The sequence below is a fragment of the Grus americana genome, chromosome 20 (genome assembly GCF_028858705.1).
Source record: "Grus americana isolate bGruAme1 chromosome 20, bGruAme1.mat, whole genome shotgun sequence".
Lineage (NCBI taxonomy): Eukaryota > Metazoa > Chordata > Aves > Gruiformes > Gruidae > Grus > Grus americana.
The window spans coordinates 10,359,549-10,384,298 of NC_072871.1; the positions used below are offsets into that span (position 1 = coordinate 10,359,549).

General features: G+C 48.6%; 1 protein-coding gene across 1 annotated transcript in view; it reads left to right on the plus strand.

Annotated features, from left to right (window-relative positions):
- Nucleotides 1–24,750, plus strand: part of GPSM1 (G protein signaling modulator 1) — an 81,066-nt gene that overhangs the window by 16,411 nt on the left and 39,905 nt on the right. Inside the window, exons 2-9 of the mRNA XM_054849256.1 lie at nucleotides 8,984–9,205; nucleotides 9,737–9,872; nucleotides 10,165–10,307; nucleotides 11,839–11,962; nucleotides 13,161–13,276; nucleotides 13,552–13,707; nucleotides 15,454–15,562; nucleotides 18,496–18,622. Coding sequence (XP_054705231.1) covers nucleotides 8,984–9,205; nucleotides 9,737–9,872; nucleotides 10,165–10,307; nucleotides 11,839–11,962; nucleotides 13,161–13,276; nucleotides 13,552–13,707; nucleotides 15,454–15,562; nucleotides 18,496–18,622 — 1,133 coding nt within the window. The remainder of the gene's footprint in view (nucleotides 1–8,983; nucleotides 9,206–9,736; nucleotides 9,873–10,164; nucleotides 10,308–11,838; nucleotides 11,963–13,160; nucleotides 13,277–13,551; nucleotides 13,708–15,453; nucleotides 15,563–18,495; nucleotides 18,623–24,750) is intronic.

Here is a 24,750-nt window from a genome sequence, read left to right on the forward strand (position 1 = left end):
TTGCTGTATTTTAGCTTCCTTTTTGCAAAATGGGGTAATAGCTGCCCTCACACCTTTGCAAAATATTTTGTGGTCCTTAGGTTGAAAAGTTGCTATGCATACCAGTTCAGCATCATAAGTTGCTTCACAAAATGCTGCTAAAACAGTAAATAACTGCCGTCTGCCTTCAGTTCTCGCCATCCCCATGGATCAAAGCCACAGAGGTAGTTGTTCTGCTCGGCCCTTGGTCCAATGGAGAGTTGTGTGCAGCCACAAGGCAGTTGTGTGAGCAGGGGAGTGCTGGATGACTTTTGCATTGCAAGCAGGCAATGGGGAGTTTGAATTTGAATTTCTGACAGTGACGCAGCTTGTTGGAGACATTATGAATTGAAATGGGGACTAATTCAGCTCTGCTAATAAGAGGGTAAATGCAACTAAATACAGCTGTCTTCCTCACTGTCATTTGGTATTTATTAGCAAATATGCAGTGGAATTGAATCCCTTGTAAGTACTCTGCAGCTAATGGTAGCTAGCAATTAACTGAAATGACTACTATTGAGCACTGATGCTACCATCAGCGAGTGGAAGAGGAAATCTGGAGCCAGTGCACAGACCTAGCGGCTTCCAGAACTCCCTGTAGTTTTCCCCTCTGGATTTTCTGCTTCATGCCCTTATCAAAAGACTGCAGTGAAAATTGCTTCATCTTGGTACTCCCTGGAGCTCCAGCTTGAACAAACACTTCTCAAGCAGCAGAAAGTGTGTGTATATATATTATATTATTTTCAGTTCGGGGGTCACTGAAAGGACTCACTGCAATACTACTACTAGTGAAAGTGTATGAAGTGGAAACCTTTTCCCCTCCAGATGTGCTGGTGGCACAGAGCTGCCTCTGCAACACCTCACGTGCTTCAGGAGATGTGAAGGAAACCAGCCCAGACACTTGGAGTTAATTCAGAAGCTGGGAAGGACTGGGTACAGCATTCAGTGTTTCATCTTTGGCCTTTCCTCTCCAAACAAAAAAAAGTTCTGTTTTCTTCCCCTCACTAATAAGGTGACGTGCAGGTCAAAGTGCCCCAGAGGTTCTGCCCTCCATTGACCGGAGGGAAACCAGCTTCTGTGTGCTGGTTTCAAACTACCAAAAGTAGTTTGAGTCAAGCTTATTTCATGCATATCTTGATTTGTTTGTCGCCCTTCCCTGCCAGCCTGTGTTTGATATGGTGCCGTGTGGGGAAACTGCTTGTCAGGAGAGGATTAGCGCTTGGGTGCAACGTGGGTGGGAAGCGAGGGGCCGTGCTGCGAGGAGAGCTGTTGGCAGGGTGGAGAGGCATTGCTGGCCGTATTGCCCAAGAACTGGTCTCCGGAGTGAGCTAACTGAGTATTTTCATTAGTGCCCTCCCTGCAAAACAGAGCAGGTTGCTAATGGGTGCGTTGACAATACAGAGATGTGAGCAGTGCAGGGGAGAATGAGTATTGAATAGGAGGAACTGAATGATTGATAGGTCTGGTGTCATGGCAATGTGATGATATTTAATGGTATGAAGTTGCAAGCACATGTACTTAAGAGCTAGTAATGAGATTTTCTTCTTGGAGATGGGAGCTCATGATTTGGGAGCAAGTGAGAGGGAGAGAGGCAGCTGTGTATATGCTGATGATATGATGACGTGAGTCCCAGCCTGTTGTGAGGAAAGCATCGCTTGATGAGGAGCAAGGACCCTGCCTGGGGCAGAGTAGCCAGAGAGAAACTATCTGAATTGAATCTCATTGTGAGAGCGCCCCAGGCAGAGAAGAGCAGTCTAGTCCAGCTTGCAGAGCTGGCCCAAGGCTAAAGAGGTATAAATTCACTATGAATAAATTCGGGCTGTGCATCAGGAGGATCTGCGATAACTTTCCTCTTGTAGGGAAGCCCATGAAAATAGTCAGACCCTTTGTCCAGCGCAGCGTGGGCTTTGGCACAGGAGCAGTGTGAGCTGGTTGTGTGGGATGTGAGCCCCCTCCGTCGTGTCCTGGGCAGTTCGAGCAGCCCCTACCTGGCTGTGTTACCTGGCGGGTCAGTCATCGGCTGCTTTTCATGTACAGGAGCTGTGCGAAGGCTGGGAAAGGAAATTACTAAAGGGGAATAATTCCTAGCTTGATTACTTTCTTTGAGGATGTGCTGCCAGTTAATTATTTAAATGCATATTTAGTTAGTTAAGCCAGTGAATATACATTTACACTGAACACCTGATAAACTTGATCCCTTTTTGATTGAAAAAAATATTTAATTGCCACTGTCATCAGTGCTCTGAAATTACATTCATTTTTGTATAAAATTCAATCAGATTGCAACTAAGATGCTAAAATCTATTGCCTCATTAATTCATACCAATAGATATAGTAATGATGTTTTTTACTACTGTTGGTGGTTTTAGTGGGGTTTTTTCTGCCTTATCTCCTGTCTAAAAGCTTGAGTTTTATTCTTGACTGTAGAACTACAGCAGCTCCGATTGGGAATGAGTTTTGCAATCACCCCCACTAATATGAATCAAATACCTATAAATATATTTTTTTTTAAGGCAGTTTTACCTTTCAAGCAGGAAGACGTTGTCCTGCCCTGTGAGATTTACAGTATTTAAGGCAGCAGACAACTGGCTCCTAGCTCTGTCTTGTGACGTGATTATTTTCTATGTAGCTTGATAGACTTGTTGTCAGCAGCAAGACAGTCGAAACAAATCAGCCCTGAATGTGTAAGACAAGTTTAATTGCTGGACGCTGTATGGTCTCCTCTCTTTCCACCTGTCTGGAGCAGTTGTGGGGCTGAGATGCAGACCTGAGAGGTGGGATGTCCTACTCCAGCTTCTGTGGCTGTATCTCCTGGGCTGCAGGAGCTGCAGCAGCCCTGAGCTTCAGGTCAGCGCATAGCTCGTGATCCTGCAGAATAGCTCTGGCTAAAGGCTGTCTGCACTGTTGTTTTCCAGCCTAGCAGAGGGAGGACAAGTGTGATGTTGTCTATGCAGTGTTATTTTCTTGGAAAATTTGGCAAGGGAGGTGCAAAGATTTGGGGGAGGGTGGGGTGTTGGGAGGTCTGACTAGCTCCAAGCTTCTGAACACACGTTATGAGTTGTGTTAACCCTCTGGGGACCTGTGTCATTACCCAAGTCCTAATTATACTGCTGTTCTGACAGCAGTCATGGTGATCATTGTTAATGGCACTGATAACACCTTGTGCTGTTTGCTTTGTTTCTTGGCAGTGTTCTTGGCATCCCCAGCGCTCCTGGGACCCTCACTGCCTTCTCCATATTGCTGTGTTGCTTGAAAACGTTTGATGCGTGAGAGTCCTTGTGTTTTGCCAGCGCAGCTTCTGTAAGGAAAACTTTTGCTCTTAAGGCAAGGCAGCCAAAAGGCAATCTGTGACGCAGATCATCGTTAGCTGCTATCTGACAGTGATGGATGACCCTGGGAAATCTTATTGTTAAAGGCAATATCTGCTCTTCCTGTTCTTCTTGGCTCCTTCTGCCTTCAGTTATCCTTTAAGGAAGAAGTTAAGGAGGAGGGAAGGTGGCCCTGCCCTGCGTTGGATTTGGAAGAGACTTTCTCATCCCTGTCACCGCACAGTGGAAGGTGACCCTTTTCAGCCTCATGAATGTCAGAAGCAACATCCGTTCCTGGGTTTGAAATTGTCGCATTGACAGGGGCAGAGCGATCTGCCAGCATTATGCCACTCATTCCTCTGGCAGAATGCTGTGCAGATTGCCTAACTCATTTGTGGCCAAACATTGGACTTATCTTTGGCCTCTTACTGCTTTTAAAAAAAATTGTTCTTTTCGTTATTGTTTCTTAAACACATATATTGTCCTTCTTGAAGTACCTTTTGCAAAAGGATCTCAAAGTGCTTTGGGAGCCACCTTCATTTTTGTTTTACAGCTGTGTACATGACCCAAGGTGTGGAGGAGCTGTGGGTCTTGCTTAGAGCTCCAGTTGGGAACTGATGCTGTACACACCAGCACTACTCTCATTTCTAGATTACAACTGGTGTCTTCAAAACTTTATTCTTACCTGCCCAGGCTGCTTGTGGTGCGCCTGGAGTCTGGGATGTGACTTCTGGCAATACGTGGAAATCCTGCCTATCTGGAGGAACGTGCAAATCTGTACGAGTGGTTTGCACTGATTTAGGGCAAGGCTTATGAACAGAGGCTGCTTCAAGTGAGCATCCCTCCCTCCCTGTGTCTTTGTTCAAACCCACAGCTAGGGACATATCATGCCATTAGCTAAAACATTGAGTGGTGGGGAAATTGCATTAATAAGCTCTAGCATCTTAGCTGTGGATGTAAGAAAAGCAGCTCGTGTTCTGCAGTGTCTCTCTTCTGAACCACACCATATGGCCAAGCCCAGCACCTTCAGCTTGTCATCAGTAATTTGCTGGCTCAGGAGGGACTGAATCTTCTTTTCTGGTATTAAGACGTGAATAGTAGGTGCTTGCTGAGGTGCTGCAGGCCCAGGCATGTTGCCTGTGTGTCAGCAGAGGAGAAATTTAATACCTGGGGGGTAGAGGGCTGTATCTTCTCAGATGGGGATGTTTTGGAGCCTATTTAAATTGACAGGGATGTGCTCTGTGGGATCTGCCTTCTCCTGCTTTTCCCCGGTCTGAGAACTGCTCAGATCATTTCTGGAACCTGCAAAGCTTCCTGGGTGGCAGACGGATGAGGCCTCTTTGGAGCCTGTCAACCTATTGTATGCTTCCTGCCCAAAGATGATCCTCTTTTGGAGAAACCCTGAACTCCTCACACAACAAGGAGAGGTTTGTAGCAGCAGAAGTCCTTCTGCTCTCGGAGCAAAGAGGCACCAACAGAAATAGCTGATGCGACCATAGAGGCAAAGTGCTTTGGGAAAAGACCAACTCGGAAAGGAAGGAACTGCTTGCCTTTGACTCTGGCCATCTCATGGACTCTTCTGGGGCCCTCTTTCTTTGAGCAGCGCTGAAAATATGTGAAGAATCAAGACACTCTCTTGTTTCTGGATTTCAGCTGTGAACTCGCCTATCTGGTACCTGAAACTAACAGTGGACGAAGGATATTATATTTCTTAGAGGAAAGAGGACATTACTTTCTCCAGGTTTCTGGAAACAAAAGCAATGCTCCTTTCCCCTTCCCTTTCAAGGGCAGCATACAGAGAGAAAAAGAAATGTCCCAGATAAACAAAGTTCAAGATTCCAGCAACTTACTGGTAATGTTGCCCAAGCAGATGGAGTGAAAACTGGCAAACAATGCATGTTTTATGGACAAGAAGATGCCATCAGCATCTTCAAAACTCCAGATCCTGCCTGTGAACTTAGAGAGACCCATCTGCAAAATTGTTCCAAGTAGACCTCAGCCACGCTGCTTCCTTCTGCCAGTGGGCTTGGAGCTCTGGGTCTATGTTCAAAAAATGCATAACCTGCAGAAGAAGAGGTAGGGGAGGGCTCGGGCATGTACTGTGGGAGCAACTGGGACTGGAATTTGGGTCTGTCTTTATTCACTGTTTTCCCTTTCCTTTGCCAGTCTGCCAAGGTGGTTCAGGTTGGCTCACTTGAACAGTAGATTTCTATCTTCTGCCTAAATCGCCCTTCTGGTCTTTTCTTACGGACAGTTGAGCTATGGCCTTTAGAAGCTGTTGTATGTGTAGTGTTTTACTGTGCTTGAGTTTGTTCATTGACCTTTAGTTGGTTCCTCTGCCCTTGGCATTGTGTTTCCGAGCACTTTTAAGCCTGTGGTGACTGAAGTGCATGCAAAGCTGCTTCCTAGAACTACCTCTGGCTGTGGGGCCCTGGGGAGGTGGGAAGGGCAGGTGGGCTTCAGAAGTGAGTTGTGTTTCTATTAATAATTGCCATCCTTGTCTGTTGTCCCTTCACATGGCAGCAAAGGCTTGGCAGAGTGTGTGATACAGAGAAAACTGTTCCTCTCCCTTCCCCTTGTTTGCTTGGGTCCCAAACTGAGCAGTGATGTTAATTAGATAAGTCAGATACTCTGCAAAGCAGCCTGTTCAAGGACAAACAGATTTAATTAAAGGCTGTGTGCACTGGAAGGTCATGTCACTTCGTTGTGCCTGAATAGTTACTATGGGAACACCAGGAAAGCACCCAGAGAATGTGAGTGTGTGCGAGTGTGTGTGTATCAGAATGCAGGCCCTGAGGCACAAGTTTCACTTCTGGTTATTTCCACTGGCAAATATGGCCTGAGTGAGATGCCACCCTTGGAGCACGGAGTTGGGTTTTGTTGCTGTTGGATTTTCTATGTTGCAAGGATGGGAATCTTCACTTCAAGCTATTCAAAACACACAAGAAGTTTGATCTGAGCTAGATTGCAGTGCCATGAATTAGGGAAATTGTCTCCAGCTCAGTTTTTAGACTGTTTACAGTTGGTGGGCTCAGTTTCTTAAAGAGAAACTGGATATTGGGAAGAGTTTTGTTTGTGTTGAAATTTGAACTGAAATTATTTTGAGATTTTCTTCTGTCTCTGCTGTCTTCCAACTGGAATCCAACATTAATTCCTGTGATAATGGCTCATTCCTGTATTTCAGGTCCTCTCAAGATTCATCTCTGCTAAGCTCCCTGAATTTAATCTTGCTGATTTGATAAGGTGTTCCTTGTCTTTCTTCAGTCCCAAGCCTTCTTTCAGCTGTTTGAGATGTATCGGTAGAGGCTTGTCAATACCTGGTGATGACACTAGATAACCACTCTAGTGTTCTACAAACCATGGATGCGCCTTGGGACTGATGGAAGTTTCGTGTGATCCCCAATGGGTCCCTCTAATTCAACATGCTGTAGCAGAAGTTCATTCTTACTAATTTTTCTGTGGTCTAGCAAGAGGATCAGTAGAGAGAAGCTAAACATTTTTAGTATTAACAGTCTTAATATTTTTATTTCCTATAACAAACAGAAGTTGAGACAGGGTCTGATGCTGCTCTGCACCACAAGCAGCCTTCTTGCGCAAGTAAAATAGCCACTCAAATGTGGGCTTTGCAATGAGCTTGAAATCAAATATTTCTGTGGGAGTTTGAGGTGGGAGCTCAAATGAGCTGCTTCACAATCCTGTTCTCCCTCGTTACTCAATGGTTTTGGGCATAAATGAACAGTAAGACATGAAAGGTCACAAATGTGTTTGGAGGGAGAGTCTGAAACCAGCTCTCTTGTGCTTTATTTTTTTTATTTTATTTTATTTTGGACAGTCCTTGTGGGCTGTCCAGCTTTGGAGGATGCCGTTGGGCTGCCAAGTGTTGGGGGTTTGCAGCCATGCAGAGCCAACTCAGCAGGGAGATTGCCAGGCAAATAGGGTTGGATTTTAGACAGTTTATCCACTGCTCATAGAGGAACTGGCTTTGTTTCCTGGCAGCTGAGACAATGCCGTTCTGCCTGTTTGTAGGAAAAAATGTATCGGGCTTGGTATTTTGTACGTGCATCTCCTCGTGCCCCTTTGCAGCAGGGGGAAGCAAGCGCTGGGTGCAGACTTGAGCAGAAGATACTGCCAGACCTGGAGCAGGAGCAGTGCTGCCCTGAAGTCAATGTGTGTGGGACATGTAGGTGCACAGTGGCAGGTGGTGTCCTTGGGGAGAGAAGCCAGAGCAGTGCAGAGTGCCCCGGCTTGGCCAGCACGCTTCAGCCTTGGTCTGCAGAGACCCTGGTTGCAGGGGCTGTGCCTTGGCTTGTCACAAGGGTGGCTTTGGGGCAGCATCTTCTGCGGCTCAGCAGGAAACTGCTGCAGGAGACATCAGCTGGGCTGCTGCAGTGGCGATGAGCGAGTTGTTCTCTTAGTCTGGGTACCCCAGTCAAACTTCCTGCGAGTGCTCTTTGGCTGAGAACAGAATAGAAGCCACCTTTGGCTATTTATTATCTTTTGTCTGACCCTTGCTTTTCTGACTCTGGACAAATGGGCTATGTTTTTTCTGAGCAGATGTCCACCTTTGACCTAGATAGTTTTGACTTTTAAAAATAAATTGAGCAGAAATGAAAAAGCCAAAAAGAGCAAAGAGAAGTGTCTGAATAGAGGAGCAGGAACATGCTGTGCCCATCTGCCTTGTAATGGGGCTGGCTTTGCAGCAGGCAAGACACTTCCAAATGTAAGCTTTCAAACGCGTGCTCTGTCCCTTCTGAGAACTGGAGGATACACATGCTCTAACAGGGACAACTCTAACTTGCAGAGGACTTGGTGGAGCACTCAAAGGAGCACGTTTCCTGTCTCTTGAAGCAGCATCACTGCTGTCGCTCCTCTCCACTGGCTTGCAGAGCACTCGCTGACAGCACAGCATGCACCATTGCCAAAGGTGTTGAGAAATGCAGGGGAGGAACGCTAGCCTGGAGGCTAATGTGCAGTGCCTGTGGAAAAAGTGACAGCAGGGGAGTTAATGAAAAGCAGACACTGAGCACTGTGGAAGCTGCTCAGCCAAGAAATTCTGCACAGTCCAGGGTTTTCTCTGGTATCCAATAAAAATGTGTTAGAATTTGGCTACCCTCTCTGTTACCCTGAGGAAAGTGTGGCTTCTGTGCTGTGCGCCACCTGGAAGAAAAACAGATGCCGTGTTACTCGCGTGATGTGAATGTGCATCTTGAGAGCCAGGAGCCCAGAGTTTCTTGTCCAGATTCCTACCAGGAACCCAGGGGCTGCCTTTGGCCACTTGCAGATGCAGTCTGTAAATCTGCATGCTCCTGTGTCTCATGCCTAGGAGGCTGGTTTCTCAGAGGGGCTGAGTGCCCACCATGTCCACTGAAAGCTGGTGTCCACACTGCTGAGGTGTGCCAGCTGTGTGTCCCCAAGTTCTCATCACCCAAATGGTGTTTGACCTGGGGCTGGTGCCTTGCTGCTTGAGGCTGAATGCAGAGAGGCGGCTGCTGCCTGGAGGGTGGCTTCTTCCAGGGTTTGGTTTTTTGGTAGGTTTTTTTTCCTGGTGCAATGTGTAATTACAGATATGCAAGGAAGGAAACTTTTTAACCATCGCATAGCAGTGTGGGTGCAGTGCAGACTAACTCCTCTAGAAATGATGGTCTTGCTTTTGGCAGAATGGAGGCATCTTGCCTGGAACTGGCCCTGGAAGGAGAGCGCTTGTGCAAGGCTGGGGACTTCAAAGTTGGGGCAGCCTTCTTCGAAGCAGCAGTGCAAGTGGGGACAGAGGACCTGAAAACTCTCAGTGCCATCTACAGTCAGCTGGGCAATGCCTATTTCTACCTAAAGGAGTACTCCAAGGCCCTGGAGTACCATAAACATGACCTTACCCTGGCCAGGTAAGCATAGCAGCAGTACTTTGTCCTTATCCGCCACAACCTGTCAGGACTTGAGTGAAGGCAAATTCTGTAGGGTCTGAACCCAGCAGCCTGAGGGAATCCGCCCTAGAAATAAGCACCTAAAACTAGCCCTGAGTCCCATGGGGTGACTGTACTGTGGAGAACTTGGGAGGCAACAAGAATGGGCCAGCCACCTTCAGAGCAGGGAGGTGGAGAAAGGGATGTGGATATGAGGATGGTGCCTGGGGCAAGAGCAGGGCAGTGTCCAGTTCTCCTATCCCCAGCTATTCATTGTAAGTACACCTGAAGTCATTAGAGTAGTTCACCTGAGACAGCAAAAAACCCAAGAATCTGTCCTCAAAACTGAGAGCGCTTCAGTCAGGCGTGTGTGCTGGGAACTGCTGGATGAGGTGTACGTACCATGCAGTGCTGCAGCTTGGCTCACTGCAGTTTGAATTCTGCCTCCAACAGTTGATGAATAAGTCTGAGAGCTCTTTAGCACCTCTCTTTGTTCCTCCTGTCATCTTGTAGAACCATTGGGGACCGCATCGGAGAAGCCAAGGCAAGCGGCAACCTTGGGAATACATTGAAAATACTTGGGCAGTTTGATGAAGCTGTTGTTTGTTGCCAGAGACACTTGGACATTTCTCAGGAGCAGGGAGACAAGGTAATTAGTTCATAGCATCCAACAGGAATTATTTCCTAGCTTTAAAAATAATCTGTCTGCAAGTCAGTAACTGTGATGTGAAGGTGGGCTTTGGAAGGAGGTGGAGTGTGAAGCTCTCCCTTCTGGCTGTATCACAGGTCTCATGCTGCTGACAAACAGCTGCCATGATAGTGAAGATGGGAAAGGAAAATGTGGGCCTCCTGGCTTTGACCATCTCTGCCCAGCAATGGAAAGGTCCATATTGGGATGTGAAGTGTAATACCTTGCTGCTTCTTGTTCTTCTTCCCTTTAGGTAGGTGAAGCCAGAGCACTCTATAATATAGGCAATGTTTACCATGCAAAGGGAAAGCACTTATCTTGGAACATGGCCCAAGACCCAGGCTACCTGCCTCAAGAAGTCAAGGAGACGCTACAGAAAGCTTCAGAATATTATGAGTAAGTATTCAAGCTTGGCCAACACTTTCTCCTGCAGGGAACAGGGCTGGTCAGGTATTGGTGATTGCTAAAATGCATGCAGGTACACTTTGAGCTTATCCTGCTCAGATCATAATCCGCATTTGTGGTATTCTTGTTCTGCTGACAGCTTTCAGGGTCTGCAGGTTAGCTGAGCTCTGATAACCATTAGGCTGATGATAGCTGCATGGGATACAAGACAACAATTTTTCCTGAGTCCTGTCGGAAGCATTTCTCATAGGGGGGGATTTGTTTCCTGGCCCACTGAGGATGTGGGAGCTCTGGAAAATCTTTGTTGCAAAGAATGAGACTGTGGGCTCAGCATTGTTGAAAATCAGGCCACTGAATGAGATTTTGCATGTTGTAATGAATTAGGAATAGTCCCCTGAGATGCCGAGTTATCATGGCAAATTAATCTTAAGGAACGTGAGAGAGGGACTGCAAGCTTTTATAAATTAGAGCTAAATTCATCCTGGCGTTGCCTTAGTAAAACTCACTGTAGTTTGAAGTATCATCATGCAATTAAGTTCAATAGTCCGCTCTTTCTCAGAGCTGTATTTGGAAGCTAAACTACTAGCTCCTGTAGCCCCTGCTGCTCTCTGCTGGCCTTGATGAGAAGGATCCCTATGTGTCTCCATCGCTGGGGCCATGAGCAGAGACTCTTCTTCACCCAAGGGAAGAGGCTTTCGCTTGAAGTCCTCGTAGTCCTTCTTGTGGATCTGTAGTTTATCTTGCTTGTAACAGCCTTCCCTTTCCTAAATAGCTGAGATCACTCTGATGTCTCATACAGGAAGGCTGTCACCAGACTTCTGGGCTAATGTTTTTCTCCTTGTACTTCAGAGTTTTGCTTCAATAATGCAGGCGTTTTTTAAGTAGCCCTTTTAAATGAAGAGAGTGACAAGATCTTATATCTGTCTTCTCATATCTGAGGCTCTGATAGTGCCTATATAGAGCTCACTGTCCTTTTACTGAGGACTGGTGCATGTAGCATAGCCAGTGGGTGAATTTCTGCCAACTGGGAGCTCTAAGCTTCCCTATGTGTGCTGATGTGTAAAGGCGGGGAAAAAAACCAAGTAAAGAAATTCTGGGAAGCTCCATGAGCAGAGCCCTGGCATGGGGCTGTGGATCTTGCCCCCCTCCCCAGGTGTGTCCCTGTCCTGCTGTAGGTAATCTCCTTTCTCCCATGCTCCTGGTTCTCCCCTGTACAGTGAGGTGGCCATTTCTTATTAACATGGGATCTTATCAGACCATTGGTGTGTGAGCACTTGTGCAGTTCCTGCGCACAGCTGCAGGTTGCCCAAGGTCGAGAGCGCAACAGGGACTTACACCACTGGATCTGCATGAGCTCCCAGAGTTGCATCTAGCATAGATCACCAGACTTTCACCTGCCAAGGGATACAAAGGACAGGTAGTTGGGTTGGGGAAATGCCTTCTCCAGGATTAGCTCTCCTTTCTTTACAGTGCAAGTTTCTTTGCCGTGTCTCACCAGACACACTGTTCTGACTTCTTTCAGGAGGAACCTGTCCCTGGTGAAGGAGCTGGGGGACAGAGCTGCACAGGGCCGTGCTTATGGCAACCTTGGCAACACTCAGTACTTACTTGGCAACTTCAGTGAAGCGATAGCCTTCCACAAGGAGGTAGGAAATCAGTGCGCCTTCTTCCTGGGGTCAGGGGCTGAGCCTGGCTGTTGGGGAGCAGCCTTTCTTGTGCAGGGAGGCATTTGCCCTCAGCTGGTTTTCTCCCTCCTGTGTGCACCTCAGGGTCTGGCCCTGTTGTACTAACTCATGCGGAGCGACATCTCGCTCCAATCTGCATGAGCAGCTACTGAGCAGCTTGTGGGAAGGGTGCTGTTGGCTTGGAAACCAAAGGTGATATCTAAGGGCAAATTGCAGCTGGGCCTAGCAAGGCTTTTCTGCTCTTAATTTGTGTTGGTCTAGATTTTAATAAATGCAAGCCATGAATTTAATTAAGCTGCTGAAAGAGCTGTTGATCAGGAATAAATGTTGCTTGTAGAACATAATAACTTTGTGTAAATCTTGCAGAGGGGTGAGGTGACACATTCCCTGCCCCAATTCAAATGCAATTCAGCTTCTAGTTCAGAGAAATATACCAGTTTCCTTGCAGTGGAAGGTGCTTGGCATCTTGGGAAGTCAGCCCTGTCACACCTCTTCTGGTTTTTAAATGCTGGAGTACAGCAGTCAGCAGTGCTTTGCAAGAAGGGGCTTGAAAAGGGGCAGGAAAACTCTGTACAGTATTTGGGACAAGGAGTAGGGTGCTGCAAAGTGGAGGGTGAGAGGTGGGGAAGCATGAGGAGCAGGGGATGTGAGAGGAGAAGCAGGACTGAGGAGCAGGCAGGGGCAGAGTCTGGGGAGCAGCTGCAGCGCAGATGGTGAGATGGAGCGCACACACGTGCATGTTCATTCTGTGCCACAGCACCGCACAAGGTGACAGCCTTGTTCCTGCATGTTAGTCTGCTGATCAACCGCATCCCTTCACAGCCTCACCTACAGCTCTCCATTCGCCTCTTTGTTCAGCTGTTGAAATATGTGTGTAACTCCTTTTGCACTGTAGCTGGAGAGGCGTGTATTGACCAGGCTGGGTAGGAGTTAGAGGAGGATGCGACATTACTCCCACTTTTCCAAAGGTCCTTCCTAATCCTGAGTTGCAAAAGAGGGGGAGATTTCCTGCTGCATCAAGCCCTGACAGGCACGTACACCACTACCTCACTGGTAGCCGGAGCTTTGTAAACCAAGAAGTTAATCTCCCAGAAAAGTTGCTGTGTAACAGAAACCAGGTAATGGCCAGCCTGTACTCATTAGTCTGTGTCTGCTGCAGCGCCTTGCTATTGCGAAGGAGTTTGGGGACAAGGCAGCCGAGCGGAGAGCGTACAGCAACCTGGGCAATGCGCACATCTTCCTTGGGAGGTTTGACATCTCTGCTGAGTACTACAAGTAAGTGCCAGGGGCTAAGGCAGACTCGGGGCAGATGTTCCCTGGAAATCCTGACCTGTTGCAGTGAATTCATAGGCTCAGGGGGACATGACGAGGGACCTGCAGGTCCATTGCATGCCTGGTGCTCAGCAGTGGCAAGCTGTACAGCCACCTGACAGCCTGCAGGTGTAACAGGCATTGACTTCAATGCGCATACCAAAGCAGCGACTTTCCTGTCATCTTGCAGAGGTGCCCTGCACTGACCAGGTCTCTTCGTTTTCACCTGTTCCATGCAGGAAAACACTCCAGCTCTCCAGACAACTCAAAGACCAAGCAGTAGAAGCCCAGGCTTGCTACAGTCTTGGAAACACATACACACTGCTTCAAGACTATGAAAGAGCAATTGAGTACCATCTAAAGCACCTGGTGATAGCACAGGAGCTGGGAGACAGGTAAGGGACTGCCTCAGGAGATGGTGTTTCCGCTTTAGTGTGTTCAGAGCACCGACCTTTCCCTGTTTGTTTATTGTTCTCTGCTGCTGAGGTTAAACAGCAGTGACATGTATTCTTGAAAGTCTTTAGAAATGTCTCAGAACCCAGCCCTTAGTCCAGTCATCCGTCAAAAACGTAACATGACTGACACCTTTATCATGTCATTCAAACCTGGAGGTTGTGCCCTTAAAGCTATGTCTGTGTGGGCTGAGTGAGATTTCTAATAAGAGGTACTTCAAGAAAATGCATTGTTTTCAGCACTTTGCAATGTGGCTACTGCTGTTTTATCCCAGAAGGCCTCCTCTAAAGCTTCCTCAAGTTCACAAAAATTGTATCTTCCTTAGAAACTGTGTGGGTAGGACATACATATGTACATGCCACTTCGTTCTGTTGCTCTGAAATGATGCTGGAAACTTCCATGTAGAAATAAATGACGTTACACAGAGCATGTAGAGATGATATATTTTGCTTCTTGGCTTCATTCCTCCTTGTTTAGGAGGCTTGGACTCACTTTTTTTTGAGAGGTTTTTCCTTCCTCCTGGATATGCTCTCTGTGATCCTGGAGCTGCCTTGCAGCTGAAGTGACTTTGCAGCCACCTTGTTCAGTGTTAAGTGCTGATGGCTCTTGGAAAGCTGGGTGTTCTCCACTAGATGGAGCAGAGACATTAAAATGGGAGCTCTGTGGCACTATCTGGGCAGTATCTGCTCAGAGAAGGTATAATCCCACCCAAGGGTGAATCATGCTGTGGGGGTGCAGGCCTGTGGGCTCCTGCATTTCTGGGAACACACCCTATGAGCAGAAGGTATTGAACAGGGTGACAAGAAAAATGTTTAAATGCTGATCAACCCGCCCAAACCTCTGAAAAGGGAGTTGCAGTCACGCTGAACCTCCCCCTGTGCCCCCATGTGCTTTTTTTATCCCATCACCCCCCACATCTGCTCGTTTGCAGAGCTGAGCAGGCTCTGATGAGCAGTAGGTCTCTGCCTGCTTCTGCAAACAGGTGCTGAAACCTGCTCCAGAGACACCTGGGGATCTGGTGGGGGCTGGCTCAGCTTGGGGCTGAGGGTGAGGGCTGCCTGCAGCAGGTTTCACATTTGCCTGCTTTTTCTGGCTTCTGAAAACAAGAAGCAGCACCCTGGAGGCCTTGTGGAAATAGGTCAATATTTGGGTGGCTGTTGCATGCAGTTTCAGTCTGTGCATGCATCCTGGGTGACACAGCGCTGGTGTCTAGCAGGAGAACGTTGCATGCCTGCAATGTTCTCTTCTTGCCCCAAGTTCTTGCTAATTTAGCTCTGGGCTGTTGTTGAACTAAAGGGTTGGATGTTACATGCCCTCTTGATGCATTGTGCGTCTCTGGAGAGGAATCCTTGCTGAGCGAGGTGGAAGCTGGACAGGAGCTCTGGCTTGTGCTGTCAGGCTGGTGCTCACAAATGAAGCTGAACCATTCTGGGCTCTTGCTGCACTGCTCAGCTTTTTGCCACTGAGTGCAGTCCCAATTCTGAGGCTGTTGCTCATTCCCTGATCTTACTGACCTCAGGAAAAGAAGAGTTTAAGATGTATTTAATTTTCCTTTGCAGAACACTTCTGTAGGTGAGAACACAGCTAGGAGGCCTGGCTGTCAGTGCTCTAGAGGAGGCCCTGAAAGGGCTGCTGTGCTGCTGGGTTTTGCCCAGCATTTCTGTGGTTGACCGTTTCCTGTTTTGCAGGGTGGGAGAAGGAAGAGCCTGCTGGAGTCTCGGAAATGCCTATGTCTCTCTGGGGAACCATGAACAAGCCTTGCACTTTGCAAGGAAACATCTTGAAATCTCCCAAGAGGTAAGAGAAGCTGGTTGAGATCAGAGGGAATCAGCCATCCCTGTCGAGAGGAAGACTTTTATTTTATGCCAATAAGTTATATTAATGTGGTTCTTCTCTTGCTATGACTGCTCTGGAAAGCCCTTGTCTATGTGCTATTTCAATGGTCTCTTTAGGAACTGCAGGGCTTGGCTGGAAAATATTCTTGTTATGGGAGGCTCCCAGCCTTCCCCTTAATTACAGCTAGTACCTTTGTTGTACGTTCCTCTTAACCGATATTCCTGGGTGAGGAAGGACCTGGGGACTAGTCATCTAGTCTGCTGGCCAAGGTGTTGTGCACCCTGGTGTGAAGGAACTCAGACACCTCTTGGTGTCCAGCTGCTCAGTAAGACCCCCCTTTCCTAAGCACAAGGCTGTGAGATTCTGACTGAGGTGGGCATTGTGATTCTAGCTGTGGTCTGGCTCAATTTGCTGGCAAGTAGCAGGAGAAAACAAGGCCAGCTTCTACCTGATGGCTGGGTGCTCTAAGCCTGCTGCATTTTGTACTGCAACACAGTGTGACAAGTTATCTCCTCTCAGTGGAGCAGGCAGGGGGTCCCAGCTGTGACGTGGTAAGCTCCAGCATTGTCCCAATACAATTGACTGCTGACGCTGGACGAGCACAGCCTGCAGTGAGCCCCGTACCGCTGCTGCAGCGGTTGGGGTTCGTGCATGCAGCTACCCTGGTTTTCACAGACGTGCTTGCCCAGCTAGCTGCAGCTTTCCTGGTATAAAAACATATGGCACTTTCTGGTGACTCAGAGAAAGCAAGAATGCCATTGTTTGGTCCTTCCAGAGTGTTATGAGGAAATCAGCCATGGCCTCTTTAGTCTTCCCCAGATGAAGAAATTGTCCTATTGAAGCACTAATTGAAATCACCATATGTAAGTGCTTTGTTATTCTCCTGCCTGTCTATTAGGTTGGCTAAATCTTGGGTTAGGACTGACATACCAGCCTAATTATGTATTTAATTATACTTATCAGACACACAGAAGAAATACTGTTCTTTGGCCCTGTACATTTTAGGACAAATTAACTTTTCCAGCTTTAGTCTGCTAGGACTGCTGCAGCGTGGGGCTGGTTACTCAGAGCCCGGTGGCGGCTCGGCAATGTGTGGTGCAGATGAGGGGTGGAGGAGGGCAGGAGCAGCGGTGGTTCTGGTGACTTCTGGGGCGGGAGGGTTCACAGTGGTGTTCTCATTCTGGGGTGACGGCTGTGATTACAAAGCATGTCAGGAGTAGGTTACTCATGGTAGGTGGCTAATAAACTCCTCCACATTAATTATTGAGCAGCGCAGAGACTGTCCGTTTGTGAGGAGAGCCTGCATTAGCTCCTAGTAGTTAGTGATTCTGTTCCAAAGTTGATGTTTTATTTTAGCTTTGGGAACCAATTGAGCTGCTTGTGCTGTTGTGGCAAGCACCAGCATTTTGCCCAGGAAAAACCTACTGAAGTTAAACCTTTGCACGCTAATGTGTTCAGCTTGCTTCCCATCACCCTCTTCCCCTTCTACCCCAATATAAATCCAATGATGACATTTGAATCCAAATGAAATCTGCTCAAGGTAAGCACATTGGAAGCTGCTGCAGGGTGATCAGAGGTTACTGAAAAAATTCTTCTGAAACAGCTGGAGTGAAGGAGATGTACCTGAAAACCTTGGAAGCTGTCCCAGCTCTCAGACACCGCTCTGGAGTACCTTTCCCATCTCTGTGTGGGGAAGGGGGCTCCTGGGAAACTGAGACATCTGAGCTGAGGGCAGAAAACGGGGCTTTGCTATGGTGGGTGCGTGTGTGGTAGGTCCTGCCAAGGATCGTTGTCCTGCCAGTGTGTTCCTGTGATGTTAATAGGGACATGAACTGGAATGAGTGGAAGTTGGGGAAGCATTTAACAGAGCATCAAGGACTGAGACACCTAACCAGGACAGTAATTTATCTGGAGGTGATGCCAACAGCAAATCTCTTGTAATTGGCAGGGGACTTACGCCTTATGATAAGCCGTTGCATCTGCCTCCCTTTACTAGTGTTTGAGGCTTTGTCATAAATAATGTGGGGATTTATGATTTTCTTCTGCGATGGCTCACATTGTAGTCTATCTTGCAGGACCACAAAAAAGCTGTTGCGAGGCATTTAATAGGGAGTCAGGCCTCTCCAAGGGAGCAGCCAAGGTCTTCCTCTGTAACAGAGGCTGCTCTTCCTCTGAAGATTAGAGGCTGTTGGTTTCTGAGTGGCCTCTCTGTTTGCTAGTGATATGCAGCAGAGTAATTTTCTTGTTTTGTTAAACTTTGAGGAGGGCTCAGCAGCATGTCTTACGACTCCCCGTTTTAAGTAGTGGGAGCTGTTGGAAAGATCTCTTCCTGAACATGTAACATCAGCCCCCTCAGCCTCAGGCCAGTGAGAGATGGGAATTTGGAAAGAGTTGGACTCCAAAAGACTTTTGGAGGCTTGTGTGGGTTGATCACTACTAACGACTTAAAGCTGCATGGACCTGAGCCAGGAGAGGGGCTTTCAGAGCACCCAAGCCCTGAGTGTGACACTGCCCACGTGGCTGAGAGTAGTGTGGCTGCTCAGTAACTGTGGACATGCACTACAGGATGGACCAGATGTGCACGTTTACCTCTGTCTCAGTTCTGTAGCAGTGGCCGAGCTGTGTCCCCTCAGTTCCTTGTACTGAACTCTGCAGAAATGCATCTTGAGGTGCAGCCAGTGCACAGCACGCATGGACCATCACTGAGGAATAGCTTTGGAGAGTTGTTTTGGTGTTGAAAGCTGGGCTGTATGGTCTCTCAGGGTGTCTCCAAGCTTTCTTCTAGCTGGCTGCATGTTTGCTTTGATATGGGACCGGCAAACCCTTTGTTAGGGGCTGTTTGCTTAGAGCACGTTGCCTTTTAACCACCTGCCCTGTTGGTTTTCACCCTGTAGATCGGGGACCGGAACGGTGAGCTGACAGCACAGGTGAACATGGCCCAGCTCAAGTCAGCCCTCGGCTTGGGCCCCGGGGATGAGGATGTGGGTATGGCTCACCACTATTCTGGCTATGAAGCACAAGGTGAGTGTCTGGGCTTTTGTGGCACCAAAGGGCCTCGTGAAAGATGTGGTGTGGGAAGGGGGAGGTGTTTGCAAGTGGGCAACACGGGAGGAAATATGAATGCCAAAGCAAGATGAGGCTGTCGAGTGCCTTTACCAGGAAGGAGACTGTAGTATGTTTGCTCTGTGCTTTCCGTAAGCTGCAAGAGCAGGAAAGGATCCGCCCCAAAAAGGGCACGGAATGAGTTAATGGAATTAATCTGCATCGGGAATGAAATTCCTTGTGCCAAGCAGCAAACTAGCTTTTGTCTCTTTTAAAGCTCTGCAGGGCCCTTTAAACTGATTTGACTGATAGAGCAAGCTTTCAAAAGGTGACTGGCAGGGATTTTTTGCTGCTCTTGTTCTCATTAGCACCCAAGGAATGAGCCTACAGCACAGGCTGAAGGCAGGTTGTGAGCATCAGCATGCTGGGTGCTCTCTCACCCCTGGAACACCTGCAGTGATGCCCAACTTGGAAACAAAGATGTGGCAAGACTTGGTCACAGCAGACAAAAAGACTTTTACTCACCACACTGTGCCCCAGGTCGCTCTGCCTCTGCTCCTCGGGGAGCAGGAGAGCGCAGCTGAGTCCTCGCCACAGCATGCTGTCAGCCTGCCAGCCTGACGTGTGTCCCCAGCTTGGGGACCGTCTGCCTGTCCTGGAACTGCCCAGTGCAGACATTTGTGGGTGCCTGGCATGGGGCACTTCCAGCTGGCTGCTCTGTCGCTATGGACAGACTTATTAATTCACACAGACGAAACTGTATCCCGGGAGGTGCCGGCTGATTAAATATGACCTTGTTAGTGCAGACACGTTTTCTCAGGTGTTGTGTTCTCTTTCCTGTTGGTAGAACTGGCGTAGAGAAGATGGTGCTCAGGTTGAGGCACGGTGTCCTGGGAGGGAGGGAGAAAGCCTGGCTGTGCGTGTTTGCTCTCTGTATTGATCTTGAAGGTGTAGCCTGCTACGTCAGTGCTAAAGCTTTTCCTTAGAAGTCGAGCTGTAGGCGAGGGAGCCAGCATGCCCTGCCGTGCCCCATCAGGAGCTGCAGTGGAGCTGAGCCGTTTCCTCAAAGGCCATGTGGGCCACAACGGCTGCAGCAGCCTCCTTTTGCACGGCAGGTCCATCTTTAACTGCTGGGAAACTTATTAGCTGGGGCCTTCTCTTCATTCCTGGCACCTTGTGAAGGGCTTCCTTTTGGCAAATTGTTTTGTTCTGAAAGGGGAACAGGAAAATAACCTTTATGTTGCTGCTGCTCCTGGGACAGTGTGGAGGAAATGAGCTGATGGGGTGCCAGGTCCCTCAGGCTGGGGAATGGAGGGGTGCAGGAGGAGGGCAGCGCCAAGGACTGCATGGGGGTGAGAGCACTGTGTGCTGAGACACCTTTGACTGGATGTGTGAGTGTATCATGTGGAAGAGCTGCAGCAGAAGTGGTTGGGTCAGATTTATCTGGGAGAGGGGCTCTGCAGCTCTGACCATATTGCATAACCAGGAGTGTATAGCCTTTTATTAGCTTGAAGTAATTAAAAAAAGAAAGCAAGAAGGTCTCTGCTCTCATAACACACTCCCCATTGAATGCAACCTGCTATGGACTAGTCTAGTGTTCCACTGCAGGCAGGATGGTGTCCCCTGGGAGTCAGGGAGGGTCTTGGTCTGAGCAGACCCCTTCCTGGGGAGAGCTGAGCCCAGTGTGTGGCTGTGTCCCCCATGCAGGCGGTGACACAGCCCCACCGACCGCATCTCATAGCGTGGGACTCAGAGAGCGCGTGGCGCTGGAAGGGTTAGGAATTTTCCTTAAGGCATGTAGCAAGCGTGGTCAGTCGCTGGGCTTAACTCTGACGGTGAGGGAGGGCAAGGCAGAGCCAGCGTGTGGCCCACGGGTGCTCACTGCCCTCCAGTGATCCAGATGTGCCTGTGCTGTGTTAACATCTGGAGCCAGTAGTGATTTTTCTCTCATCTGACAGAGCTAGAGCCATGCCAGTCTGTGTGTGTGTGATAGCTGGAGGGTGGGAATAGGGGCTGAGCAGAAGCAGCATTTGCTGGAGGTTGCAGTGAGCTCGTTAATCTGTGGCACCATTGCTCATGTTCCCACGGCTGGGGCTGTTGGCAACAGAAGACAAAGCGTTCTCTGGAGGAAGAACAAATGACAGGGGCTTGCAGTGTGGGAGAGGGAGGGACCGCAGGGCCCAGGGCAGGTTCCCTTGCAGAGTAGGGCTTCCCCATTTGGTGAGATGTGGGGGATGCTGCCCCTCGCCAGATCCTGGGAACCTGCTGGGGAGATAACAATCAGCTGCCCCTGTGTTTCACGGGCTGGGGCTGTGCAGCAGCATCTTGCCAGAGGAAGGGAGCATGAGTGTTGCAGTGCTTAGCCACATGCGTGCATCTCAGGTGAGAAAGGTGCTGTACCTGTTGCATAGAGATTTGGAGAGAGGATGGGTCTGCAGGACAGCCTGTGGAGAGGAGCCTGGCTCCCTTGATTTCTCCTTAGCTTCTATTCTGAACTTCAGCGGAGGATAAGAGAGGCCACCAATGTGTCTCTGAGCCCTTGAGAAGAAGGGAGATGTATTTACTGGCTGCCAGGAACTTTGGTACCCTCCTGTGCTGCCTATTAAATGATTAGAAAAGCATAATTATTTATATTATTAATAGCAGCAATTTACAGCAAGAGGAACATCTGTTTCTGTAATAAGAAGCAGGTGAGAGAGTTGAGATTCAAGTTGACTTCTGAACCAGCCATGCCTTTTGATGTCAACAAATCTTGTGGTGAGGACAGCTTTCAAATTTTTTTTCCCTTCAGATTATTTTCCCTGCTTAAGGTTATAAAATGTCTGCATAATCATAAGGATGCTAAAATCATCTGAGAGGGCAGGCATGTTATAAAACACATTAATTTTATCGAGCAGGTAGAATAAAGTTTCATAGCAAACTTGAGTTCTGGGAAAATCTGTACCATTGGCTGAGAAACCCTGCGCCGGACCATCAGACTATGATGTCCTTCACAGGTTTCTTTTGCTTCTAAGTCTTGGGCATTGCCCTCTGCCGGGGGCCTGGGGGAGGTAGGAGTTGTCTGATGTTTTCCTCTGCTGTTTTGGCTCCTCTTCCTGAGCTCTTTGTGATTTTAATTAATATTCTGAGAGCAATTGGACGTCAGAAGACAAAGCTGGAGGCCAGGGAAGTGGGGCACTGCTGCAAAAGTCTTGTGAAAGCAACGACCTTGTCAAGAAATGCAAACACAGAGAGCTTAAAGCAACAAACCCAAAGCAGCTAGAGAGTAGCTAAAGCCTGAAACAAATAAACAGAGGTTGTGTCTGTTTCTCCAAACACCCAAAAATGTGGCCCTGAAAACTGGTCTTGTTCTCTTTCACACACTGCAAGTTAAGAATCGAGTAGTGGTAGGCTTTTGCCTTTGGAGAAAAGTGAGGGAACTCGCTGTGCCTGTAAGGGAGTTGTTTTGTAGGGGTGAAGGCAACCACGAACAAGAAGTGCTGCCTGGTGCTGGGAAAGGTCCCACGGTGCTCTGCCCCTGGCACCGCTGCTGGACGTAGGCTTGGGAGCGCTGGCTGCCTGTGCCACCCTCTCTGGCTGCCCTTTTCTAGACCAGTTTGGGCTGAGGTTTCAGCATCTGCCTAGCAAGGAGTCGGCTGTGCCGAGTGCTCTGCGCGTAGCAGTGAGTCAGGAGCACTGGGCTGAGCCCTTCCTAGACCGAGCCTGGTGGCAGTGCCTGGGTGGGTAACGCCGGTCTGCGGTGTACGCTAAACAGCCTTGCAGCATTCCCCTCTTCAATTCCTCCTTGCCAGCTCTCTCCTCTGGATGCTGGTGCCGGCTTGGGCAGCCTGCCAGGTGGGAGGGGGGTGCAGAGAAGGGGCTCCGCCACCGCCAAAAAGGGATGGAGGTGCCAAACAGAAGGCAGAGAGCAGCCCTGGCCAGCCTCAGTGCCTCTCCAAAGTGAAAACTGAGTCTGGGCTGCTTTTCTTTTGTTCTCAGCAGCGCATCAGCCTCAGTCATCATCTCTAAAGGTAGTGGTAGTGTTCGGAGACACTGAGCAGCACCTCTCCTGGCAGCTGGGTGTAGGTGGGGAGGGATGCAGGTGTTCCAGAAGGCATTGGCATGTAGATGCTTTCATAGCATTGTAAGCTGGTTCCTGCCATGGTTTCTGTGCTGTTGGCACTGCACAGACACTGCTGCCCAGCTGTGCTCAATGAGCTCTGAGGGCAGAAAAGGACTTGGCCATGAGCCTGACTTCCCCTGCTCATCATCTGCTGAAAAAGGGTAGGCACAAGGTGAGTCTGCTTGTTGGGTGTTCAGGAGCTGGAGCACTGCTCGTGCCGATGTGAGAGGCAGCCATGCTTCGGGTTGTATTCTCAGGTGGTGAAGTGGGCAGCCGAGCCTGGGTGGGCATGAAACCCCTGTCCTTCCTGAGCAGTAGTCAGTTCTGTCTGCCTTTGAATGTCGGTCTGTGCATCCTCAGTGCAGTTTTGAGCTTGCCTTCTTCACAGGAATCTTTGAACCCTTGGATCAATCAGACAGGGATAGAAGAAATTTGCTTTTATGTTCCCTAGCCTGTTTGGTTTTGTTTGTTTGCTTGTTTTAAATATCTTTGAAGTGTTTAGGGCTGCTGAAACATGCTAGATTGGCCAGCCCTCTATTGACGCAAAGCAGGGAGGCGGCAGTGCTGCTAACCCATGCCAGCCTGTGCCTCGGGCTGGGATGCTGCCCAGGGACAAGGATGTTCCTTCTCCATGTTTCGCTCAGCCCTCCTGCAAAGGACTGTGCTGGGTGACAGCTGAGAGATGTGGCCCTCTGAAACCAGCATCTCTCTGACAGTGGGACAGCCCTGCTCACTGAGGCTGCAATTTCATTGTCTAGGTAGTGTTTGCCTTCTGCTCAGCACATGAGTCTGGGGTGACATCGCTAACGGCTTCAGCATGGAACCTGCCCCGTTCTTACCAGTCAGGCTGAGTAAGCATAGCAATTGCTTAATATTAAGTAACCTGAACTATATTTGATTTTTCCCAAGAGCTGATGGGCTGCAGCTCAGCCTTTTTCATTCTGAAAATGAAAGCCCGAGGCCGTGCTGGTTAATTGTACCTGCTTATGCAGTGTTTTGATGGATGAGGTTGTTGACTGAAGCAGAGTAGCTTTTGGCCAAGTGGAAGGCAGAATGCAAAGTGGTCTGGTTGTTCTATTGTGCTCTAACAGATGCTCAGAGGAGCATTAACGCAAATGTTCCCACATGCCACCCAGTAAGGCACCTGCAGGAAGGTGTCCAAAAGGACCTGAGTTTGTGGTGGTTCTTGCTGTGATGCTTAAGGGAGCAGGGCAGGAAGGACAGGAGTGCTGCTTGCATGGGGGGCTTCTTGGGTGAAGATTTAGGACTTGTAAAGGATGCCTCATTATCTTTTTAATGAGTCTTTTCTAAATCTGAGAAACCCCTGCTGTTACAGCTGTTAAATCATTCCAGCAGCACTGATGGGAGGATGAACCTCTGAGTCATTTGGATTTAAACCGAGTAATTTAGCACTCAGTTCAGACTGCCCTAGTATTGGCTTTATAAAGTTTTAAAATATTCTTCTCAAAGTGTTAAGTAGTAGTTAATGTTCTTCTCTCATCTTGCTCTGTATGTGAGCCTCCTTCCCAGTGTCACCGTAAAGCGCAGCAAGACTTCTCAGCTCACAACAGAGGAAATGCTCCAAGAGCGGAGGAGAAGATACTGTGCTAATGAAATTCAGGTGCTTGTTTTATTTGATGCCAGGGGACAGTGCAAGTGCTGGAAAGGAGGATGAGGCCAGTTCTTGAAGCCTGTGGCAGAGAAGGTACAACGTGGCTTTTGGCAAAGCCATGCATTAAATCAAGAGACCTCTTGTTGTGGGGAGAGCTAACTCTTCTGAAATTGTCGGTTCCTTACATAAACTCCTGCTCCGAGCTCGGAAGCCTGAAGTTCACTTTGGCTGCTATTCCAGGCTCCTGCAGCCATCCCAGCTCTGGTGTGTGCTGTCTGGTTCCCAAATGCACTTTCCACAGACAGTTTCCTTTGGTAGCCAACATGTAGGAAATGCCTATCGTTACGATGATCTTCTGTCTAACATACACTATTACTATTAGGAACAGGATGC